General features: G+C 44.0%; 2 protein-coding genes across 2 annotated transcripts in view; one reads left to right on the forward strand and one right to left on the reverse strand.

Moving 5' to 3' along the window:
* Window positions 1-726: 726 nt before the first annotated feature.
* SARC_10143 (dihydroorotase) lies at window positions 727-7,531 on the forward strand. Its single transcript, XM_014295819.1, has 7 exons — window positions 727-1,029; window positions 2,405-2,564; window positions 4,294-4,559; window positions 4,991-5,144; window positions 5,590-5,766; window positions 5,948-5,999; window positions 7,048-7,531. Exons 1-7 carry the CDS (start codon window positions 895-897, stop codon window positions 7,148-7,150), a joined length of 1,047 nt encoding a protein of 348 aa, XP_014151294.1. The 5' UTR covers window positions 727-894; the 3' UTR covers window positions 7,151-7,531.
* Window positions 7,532-8,919: 1,388 nt separating this feature from the next.
* The window catches only part of SARC_10144 (hypothetical protein), a gene marked incomplete at both ends in the record, with an annotated part of 10,086 nt that continues 8,663 nt past the window's right edge, over window positions 8,920-10,342 (reverse strand). Inside the window, one exon of the mRNA XM_014295820.1 lies at window positions 8,920-10,214. Coding sequence (XP_014151295.1) covers window positions 8,920-10,214 — 1,295 coding nt within the window. The remainder of the gene's footprint in view (window positions 10,215-10,342) is intronic.

The raw sequence follows: 10,342 nt of genomic DNA on the forward strand, positions 1-10,342 counted from the left end.
GTGTGTGTGTGTGTGTGTGTTAATGAATGTGTATATGTGTTCGTGTATCTTCGTTGTCGAAAGTATATCTAACAATACATTGGTATCCATATATAAATATACCCCTTTCCGCCAGGAAACCTTCTTTAAATCTGAATACCCCATTAGTATCATAGACATCATACCCTCGTCTTCTGTTGGTATAGCCCATTTCCTTCTATACCAGTAATATGTGCGTAGAAGCACGATACCAGAGAGACACCCACAAGCAAACCAGCCTGGCCTGTGCATGGTTCACTATGGAATATGTAATATCCTTCAAATGTTGATCTATCCTATGAAGTGGTAGTGAATAGTAATTAATATAACACGTTCTCAAGGATGTCTACAAGATAAATAGTTATGTCAGATTCATAGCCTTCTGAAATATAAATACGTCATATTACATCTGTACATTGATCTGATAAATAAAGTGACAAAGCTTGCTTTTTGCTGTTTTTTGGTAAAAAAAAACTTTTATAATGACACGTAACTTCACTAAGTTCAGACTATACGTTGAACGTAAACGTTTCACGTTATAATTTCTAAAACGTTATAACGTACATATATGTGGAATGGTACAGGTCTGACCTATACTATGTAAAACGTATTGAACAGGAACTCTCGAGTAGAACCCTAGCTCACATGACCCGTCGACACTTCGATCAGATATTTACTGTAAAACATGTCCATAGCTACATTTGTTTATAGTAAATGAGGAGTGTATTGTAGATATACTGTATATATATATCACCCGTGCCCAGAGAGATTCCGACGACTCGGGTGATTCTTATACATCTGCTATACAACACAACTGCAACTACACACACTATAACACACAAACTTAGTTTATCGAGGATAACAACAAAATTCGACATGTCTATTGCCAATGTGGACGAGATCATCATTCCTGCAGGGGAGGACTACCACACCCACCTGCGCCATGGCGACCTGATGAACATGGTCGTGCCACATGTACGCAAAGGTGGTATTTGCAGAGCTCTGATCATGGTATGTACTTGTACTGTATCATCATATGTTCTTGTGGTATATCATGATATGCTCTTGCTCAAGACGTCTCATGTACATGGTGTTTGCAAAGGTGGTATAGAGCTTTGGTTAAATTACATGTTTAGTATGTCCACTTATATTCTGGTAAAATTCTCCACTGTTTACCATGCGTATTAGCACCCGTCTTACTTCAGATGCCTATGAGCGGTGCTGATTGCGTCATCGTAGCGCTTTGTCGCATTTCAAAGGTTCGTCTTAGTATAATTATAGATGTCTTTTTCGGCCGATTTTGCTGACTGAGTGTGAACATATTAGATATAAACGTTTGCATACCTAGCCGCTTTTTTATAATTTGGGGGTTTGTCGCGTCTGCCGTAGACTGTACGCTTTGCGGTAGTTTTCTCGGGCAATCTAGAAAGTAACATAAGCATACGTTGGTGCACAGCTACTGAGTGCATTAAATGGACAAATGCATGATTGAACTTTCTTTGAGATACACATGGAGGTCCACTGCGCACGTTGCAAGTAAGGTATCGCCTATAGTAAACATGTGAATTTGGGTATAACAAGGTTGGTCGACAAATCTGCAAGGGCCTGCTCTTATCACACCTTGGCTTCGAGGAAATACTCAGCCATACCCAACCTACTATAGGCATTACCCCACCGTAGTTACCAGAGATAATCTACACTAGAATATGTACACATGACTATTGCCATATAACTATTTCTGACTGAAAAATGACGCCCAATTGCCGTCTAATTTTCCTAACTGGTGCACTTCTCTTCTCAGCGCATAATCCCAATTGGGTTTGTAGCTCGTTAAACATAGCCTACTATAGACACCCCCATACTATAGACACCCCCATACTATAGTTACCAGTACACTGCCCCAGGAGACCACATGTACATACATGTCTAGCCATAGAGCTATTCTTTATACATAGCCTACTATAGACGCACTCATACCGTATTTACCATGGAAACCCCATAGGAGAACACGTATACACACATGTCCGGCCCTAGTACTCTTCCTGGCCGAGAGCTAACGTTCAATTGCCGCCCAACGTGCTGCATGTTATATATTCAACGTGTTAAGGCATGAGCCATCATCGCCCAGTACCAGTCTTTGCACGCACCCCTCAGCGCAACCACTTGCCGTCGCAGGGAACGTAATGGTCTTGACAGGTACTGCACCGGCAAACACCAGGACCGGACCTTTTATGTTGATATTCATAAGCAGCGTGTCTAACTTGCTTTTCACAGTGACTCGTACTTACCTGACGACCATAGCCCACTAATCCTTGGCCGCAGCTTGTCCAAACCCCTTTATATTGGACCATACCTACACATCTGACCCATTTTTTGAACCCCACAGCCAAACTTAACGCCCCCAATTACTACGCTTGAGCAAGTGGTAGCGTACAAGTCCGAGCTCGAAGGCCTGGACTCGTCTGTCGAATATCTCATGACCTTGTACCTGCATCCATCCCTCACCCCAGAGATCATTGCGGGTGCCAAGGCTGTTGGGGTTACCGGTATGGGGTGTCTGTTCTCTCACATGACGTTTTAACGGCAAATGCCAAGTGCTTGTGCATGTGGAGGCATATATATATATATATATACGATATGTGATAGGGCTCTAGGGTTTAGCGTCGCCAGTATAGCCGACTGGCCTGCGTTCTCTCATACTGTGTTTCACTGGCGGCAGCCCAATGTCGGTGTGCCTCAGAAATAACACATAAAGCGCACACGCTCAGAATGGTCACCTGTGGCGTGACCTGGTCCAATTCGGACTGGTCTAAAGTCAGCTCTTTCGGTTACTGTGTGCCCTGTTGTACATTCTGGCATGTTCATAGGTGCATCGGATGTTCTGTTTTTATTAGTTTGTGGTCACTGGTGTGTGTGTGTTTCAAACATGTTGGCTATGGCATGTACAAGTTGGGCATGTCTGAGTATTATTTATTGATATTGCATATGTTCTCCCCGGGTGTGACTTGTATATCCTACTAGACCACTCGACATTAGGTCCCGAATAAGTCCCATTCAAACGACTACGAGTTCATAGTGTGTGATGAGGCAACCACGTAGGTGATTGAGTTTTACTGGATTGGTAGCGTAGAACACTGCTAAATCTGCCATCGAGAAATCGAGTTTGGTACAATTTCTGATGTATTTTATCATCCAATTGGCGTTGACGTACCACGGATATATAAATCCCTAAAAACCCTAAAACTCTGTTTATTCCGAGTTGCCATCTGCAATCTATCCCTCACGCCTCATCTCAAGAAGTATGTATCGGCTAGGTAGTGATTATATGCATCACTGTGTTGTATGTCCAGTCATCCGAAGGCTCTGCGAACTCAATGCTACAAAATTTGTTGGCAAAGTATGTATCGGATTGCCTAAAGATTATTTTGGTCACAGTGCTATAGTATATCTACATTGCTATAGTATATCTACAGTCATCGAAATGCTATGCGACCTAAAAGTTAAGGAATCTTTTGGCTCTTGCATCCCGTTTTACGAGATATTTGTTACATGATATGAGAATGTGTGCTTGTATATATGGCTATTCTACAGCCTCATGCATCACGCATCGGTTGTGTCGTATAGGATCTTCCATTGGCCATACACACCCTGTAGAGCTCTTCACACCCACTCACCGAACCGCACACATATACATGTACCTATGAATAGGTTACTATTGTGGACATACACACTGTGTGGGTGTTCTTACCTCCATAATACTCGATCACCCACTCCCCGTACATATGATGTATTCAGCGTCCTCTCCTATATGCGTTCAGAGCCATGTGGGTACTTCTCAGTCTTATAATCTTAACGTACACACATTCCCCGTACATATATTGTATCCTGCATCCTCTCCTACAGGCGTAAAGAGCCATGTGGGTACTTGTCAGTCTTATAATCTTAACGTACACACATTCCCCTTCCATATGATGTATCCAGCATCCTCTCCTACAGGTGTAAAGAGCCATGTGGGTACTTGTCAGTCTTATAATCTTAACGTACACACACTCCCCGTCCATATGGTGTATCCTGCATCCTCTCTTACAGGCGTAAAGAGACATGTGGGTACTTCTCAGTCTTATAATCTTAACGTATACACACTCTCCGTCCATATGGTGTATCCTGCATCCTCTCCTACAGGCGTAAATAGCCATGTGGGTACTTCTCAGTCTTATAATCTTAACGTACACACACTCCCCGTCCATTTGGTGTATCCTGCATCCTCTCCTACAGGCGTTAAGAGCTATCCTCGCGGCGTGACCACCAACAGTGAAGCAGGCATTGAAAGCTACGACGTCTACTACCCCATATTCGAAGCCATGGAGACCGCCGGTCTGATCCTGCACCTGCACGGAGAAATCCCCAGTAACCCAGACAACGACGTGTGTGTGATGAACGCGGAACGATCGTTTTTGTCACACCTAGAGAAGCTACACGCAGCTTTCCCGAAGTTACGGATCATCCTGGAGCACTCGACCACGAAGGAGGCTGTGGCGCTGGTGAGTGTTGGGTGTTGGAGGGGCTGTTGTGTGCTGTGATGGCATTGTAGAGTATGACATGTTATTTATTCTCTCTGAGTGGCGTATGTTGTTAATATATACATCTGTCGAACGTACCCAGATACTACAGTATCCGTATCCGTGCTTAGTAATTGTACACGAATCCGTAGGCAGTATCTCCCTCCCTTACTTCCACATAGGAAAACACGTCAAGAAACCTTGCAGCTACATCACCGCACGCCACCTAGATTAGCAATCATGTAAGTGTCCTGACTCAGACGCAACACATACGTCTACCAAGCGCGTGTAAATTCTATCAGAGCCCGTATGCAGTATCGGGACCCAAGCGTAGTATTCATACACAGATCCTAATCCGGCGTCGACCTTCTTTCCTTTCTTACTTGCTTCCGTTCGTTCCTATACTATATTAGGTCAAGAAACTCGGTCCCACAGTTGCGGCGACCATCACCGCACACCATCTGGAACTGACTGTGGACGATTGGGCTGGTCAGCCTCACAACTTCTGCAAACCCGTTGCTAAGTACCCATCCGATAGAGCGGCCCTAAGAGCCGTTGTGAAGGAAGGTGTGTGCGGAGTGGAGTTATCTGTGTGGTTTTTGGGTGTGCTTATGTTTGGGGGTGGGGGGAAGCCTGCAGTTATCTGGGGAGTGCATGCGGTCCTACGGTCGTGGTTGAGGGCGTTTATGACTATGTTGGCCATGTACTAGGCGCTATGCAGATGTGTTTAGGGTTTAGGGTGCAGAGTTTAGGCTTTCCTGGTGTATTGCATAGCATGTATATACTTGTAATTCCCCTTGGAGGTCTCTTCACATAGGACATTTTGCGCGGGGGATTGGATATCGATTCGCATGTCTGTGCTTGTGTAACAGCCCATGATCCACAAATCATGCAACACGCCAAACCCAATGGTTGTACTTGTATGTATTCAAAATATCAGACAACCTGTTCCAAAACCCGACAATCTGACAATCTGACACGTACGACATTTCTCCTTTTCCTCGAACCGCAGGGAACCCCAAGTTCTTCCTGGGATCTGATTCGGCCCCCCACGATCGCACGAAGAAGGAGTCGTGCTGTGGCTCTGCAGGAGTGTTCACAACACCGCTGCTAATGCCCTACGTAGTGACCACGCTCCTTGAGATGGGGTGCACCAGCGAACAGATAGTCGGATTTACAAGCGCAAATGGTATGCTTCAGTTATGGTTGTGGATTTCAATTAGCGTGTACCGTATTCAGTGCCGTATTGGATATATACAGATGATGTATGTAATCCCATCGATGAGTGGCACAGGCCACATCATTTATAACTCAAGTCGAATTTTGTAATCATTCGCTACTTACTTTTTTTTACTAATTGTTGCCTACAGGTCGCGCTTTCTACGACTTGCCTGACCTGAAACAAAATATCACCCTGGTGAAGTATGTGCATCTGTTTGTGTTCGCAAGTAAACTAATGCTGAAGTGTGATGGTATATATATATAAACGTAATGTATATATATTATATATATATATATGTGTGTGTGTGTGTGTGTATATATATATATACATATATATATATATATATTATGTTATAAATGATTTATTTATTTATATATACATATGTATATATATACATAATATATATATATATATATATACATATGTATATTTATATATATATACATAAATATAAAAGATTCATAAATATACAAGCAAACAAACACATCCACACACGAACGCCTACAATACATCGGCATAGAAACCGCACTGTTTATTTGCCCAGCGTGTGTTAGCAGAGCCAAGTCTCTATGTGCATTCTTAGGTGTGGATCAGGAACCAATGACTTCTAATCGTGACTTGTATTGTCATGGTTTTCATGTAAACTTATGAGCCGTGTGGTTACGGCCTGCCCTGTATGGCTTCGGAAGTACTCATACCAAGAATGGATGTCTACGGTTAGAGTTTATCTATTTCCCACAGCGGACTTGTACTTTTTGTCGATCACAGTCACAAGTCATATGCCTCTATCGAAGTTGAATGTGCAGTGACATACTTGACTGCCGATCAAATCTCCGACGGTTTACCACAGCCGTACTCCAAATCAGATACACAGGCACTGACTTTGATATTATTGGCAATTACTGGAATTTATATATCAATGCCCTAAATTTGATATTGTTGGCAAATAATAGAATCATCAATGCCCTATATATGGCTTTATATTATTGACAATTATTCGAATTTTATCTCAATGCCCTTTTTATGTCATTGATATTATTGACAATCATTTGCATTTATATTTTGATGCCATATTCATGTCATTGATATTATTGGCAATTTGTACAATTTATATCTCAATGCCCTATTCACGTCATTGACATTATAGGCAATCATTAGATATTATATCCCGATGCCCTATGCATATCATCTAACTTCTCTTTCGAGACGTACTTACTGAAACGTGAACCGCTGTCATTTATCCTTCAGAGAGTCCGCCACTGTACCACAGTCGTACGCTTATGGAGAGGCCGGAGAGGTCGTTCCTTTCAAAGCGGGTCAGACTCTCGCGTGGTCACTCAGATCCCAGTAGACTCTGTATCTACAACCAACACGTTTTATACGTACCATATTCTAATATTGAATGGGAATATGCCAAATTTAGAGCCTTTGTGACACATTTTTGTGCCGGATTTAGTAATGGGAATTAGAAATCAGGACCTGGGAGGATTGACAACGGGTGCACTGTGTGTGTCCCAGAAATTAGGCGATCAGAAATCTCGTCGACTTTTTGGTTTGGCAATTGCTAACCAGCTATTCATTTCAATTGCGATCATTATGCATCGAACATATAGACCTATGTACTGTTATTGTATCGGGAGTACCATTGCAGCTCTCTAGGGTGACTTACCCGCAGTCTCAATGGCTTCAATTAAATGTACATTAAGTTCAAATAAAGTATTCTGAAACCGCACTACATATATACACTATCCTAATAACACCTTTCATCGCTTGAATTAACACTATCCTAGTAACACCTTTCTTCGCTTGAATTAACACTATCCTAATAACACCTTTCTTCGCTTGAAATAACACTGTCCTTCGCTTGAAAAACCAGTACCCTTCGCTTGAAATAACACTGTCCTTCGCTTGAAAGAGCAGTATCCTTCGCTTGAAATAACACTGTCCTTCGCTTGAAATAGCACTGTCCTTCGCTTTAAATATCACAGTCCTTCGCTTGAAATAACACTGTCATTCGCTTGAAATACACTGTCCTTCGCTTGACATAACAATATCATTTCTTTCTCTTTCTCCATACGCACCCGCATTGTGTGCACACGCGGTATGCCTCTCGTTGTAATTGCTTAGATCTTTAGTATGTGTGCAACAAGTTGCTTGGTGCATTTGGAATGATGTTGAACCGAATAGCTTATGAAAGGTAACGCTCAAGTATGTGTTTCAATACAATATCGCAACTGCATTTATTGAAATGTTGAAAGTAGATGCAAGGAGGTACTACATATATATACAAATAGAGGTCGTCGAGTTGAAGTTGACGTCTGTATTGACATACGCCCGTTGCTATTTGTCACTGTCCAATACATAGTTAAAATAATGGACACGGCAGCATATCATTTCTTTCTCCGTACGCACCCGCATTGTGTACACACGTGGTATGCCTCTCGTTGTAATTGTTTAGATCTTTAGCATGTGTGCAACAACCTACTTGGTGTATTTGGAATGATGTTGAACCGAAGAGCTACAGATGAAAAAGAACGTTCAAGTATGTGTTTCGGTACAATATCGCAACTGCATTTATTCGAATTTTGGAAATATATGTAAGGGGAAGCTACATATAAATACAAATAGAGGTCGTCGAGTTGAAGTTCATCCCTTTATTAACAGACATCTGTTGGTATTTGTCACTGTCAAGTATGTTATTAAAATAAGGGATTCGTTGGGGGGAGAGGAGAAGTTCTGTCAGTTTGCAATACCTACACAGCACTCAACCACACGCTTCTGAATACATACATGCTCACCCAGCCCGAGATTGTCGTCCGGACAGTAATACAAGACACATATTTGAGTCGACAATGAGATACTCAGTATCGAGTTATATGGTACAGGTGGCATGTGTCGTGCTATATAGCGTTCCTCGTTCTAGGTACCGCTCTTGGATGCTGTGAATTTCATGTGCGGCAAATATGACTTTTAAGGGTATACTTTCAAGGGCCAATTCGGAAAAGAAACAACTAAAACCATTCAAAGTGATCGCAATGGAATCATCACACATATACCGTTGAGTATACAACTACCAAACCTCTCTAAAATCACTCTCTTTGTTATCTGGTAACAACTAGCTCAGCACAAGCCCAGCGCATGCGCCTGACTCTGCGCTTCCCACACCTTCGCCAGAGTGTGAAACTCGCCGTTTTCCGCAAACTCATCCCAACCCAGCGCCCGTGACGTCTCCCGCACCGATTCGCCATACACATCCCCGACATTAATCGGGAAGGAGCCGCCTTTAAAGTCGCCTTCGCATGCACTCACTACACAAGGCGTGGTGCTGCGCTCCAGATCCTCGGCCAGTTGCTTATAGTTGGAACCAGCCTCCGCACAGAAGAGCGGATAGGCTAGACGTACCCCCCTGGCGCCCAGGGAACTATCTCTCCACTGCTTGATGTGTTGTAAATGCAGGTCTCCGAACGCCAGTGTATCAATCACCCGCCCTGTTTCAGCCAGTCTGGCCTCAATGAGGGCCAGTCCTTTCTCCAGTTGCTCGAGGTACGGTACGGCCCCGCCCCCGGTCAAAGGGACACCCACCAGCGATATATCGAGGAACTCGGCCTGTTTGTGTATCACTTCTATGCCTATCTCCTGGTGTGCCACCGTGCGTGTGTGCGCCCCAAACGTCGTCAGTAGTGTCAACCGGTCCAGCACACCACTCCCCTGCGTCCGCACAATCTCTCTCAGCGTCAGATACGAATCCTTGCCCCCCGACCAGAACAGAACCAGGTTACCAAAATCCTCAGGAGCAGTGCGTGTGGTATCCTCCTTCGGCCTACCCTCCCTTGCGACCGTCTCCACTCGCTCGTGCAAGTAGGCGGGCTGCATCATCACCTTCATCTTCTTCTTCATGTCCTTCACGTTGGTGTGAGCAAAGGGACAGTGCCGACACCCGCCACCGCAGCACTTACCTCTGGCCTCGTGTGCCACACGTGTGAACACGTGGTAGCCTGTAAGTGGGTCGATGTAGCTGCGTTTGTTATGGGCACACGCTTCCTCGTGCAACCGTATGTAGTCCTCAATGTCCGGGTCGATATACGACTCTTCTTGAAACGCACCAGTTCCGCTCAGCACTTCTGTATTCCCCTCTGAAGCCCTATCTCCAACTAGTGGGCTTTGTGTACCTCTGTCTGCTTCCCTCAACGGTATCTTACTCGAAGTTTCCGCTACCGAGACATCCCTGTCTATCTTCACCCACGACTGTCTATCAATGTCTGCACTGCGTGCACCCTGATCGGGTTGTACGTGTACGTACCCTTGCTCAGTATGAACCATTCTCTGACCCACAGTCGGCAGTAGGCCGAGACTTTCAATCTGGTCAACAACAGCTCTGTGAGCACTATACGCACACCTTGCGATGAGGGCAGCCCCTGCGAAATAGAAGACTCACTATTAGTAGTCCATAGATACAGTACAGGCGTTAGGATGCTGTTATTGCGAGAGAAGGCAAAGAGAAAGATGACCAGTAACACATCGGCAACCAGTCCACATAGTACAG

This window comes from Sphaeroforma arctica, assembly GCF_001186125.1.
Source record: "Sphaeroforma arctica JP610 unplaced genomic scaffold supercont1.1151, whole genome shotgun sequence".
In the NCBI taxonomy this organism is placed as follows: domain Eukaryota; class Ichthyosporea; order Ichthyophonida; genus Sphaeroforma; species Sphaeroforma arctica.

Bases quoted from the DNA above. Each gene is read 5' to 3' on its own strand.
- SARC_10143 (XM_014295819.1), top strand. From the start codon at position 895: ATGTCTATTGCCAATGTGGACGAGATCATCATTCCTGCAGGGGAGGAC. The intron at 1,030-2,404 runs GTATGTACTTGT...TGAACCCCACAG, and splicing joins TTTGCAGAGCTCTGATCATG to CCAAACTTAACGCCCCCAAT. The intron at 5,145-5,589 runs GTGTGTGCGGAG...CTCGAACCGCAG, and splicing joins AAGAGCCGTTGTGAAGGAAG to GGAACCCCAAGTTCTTCCTG.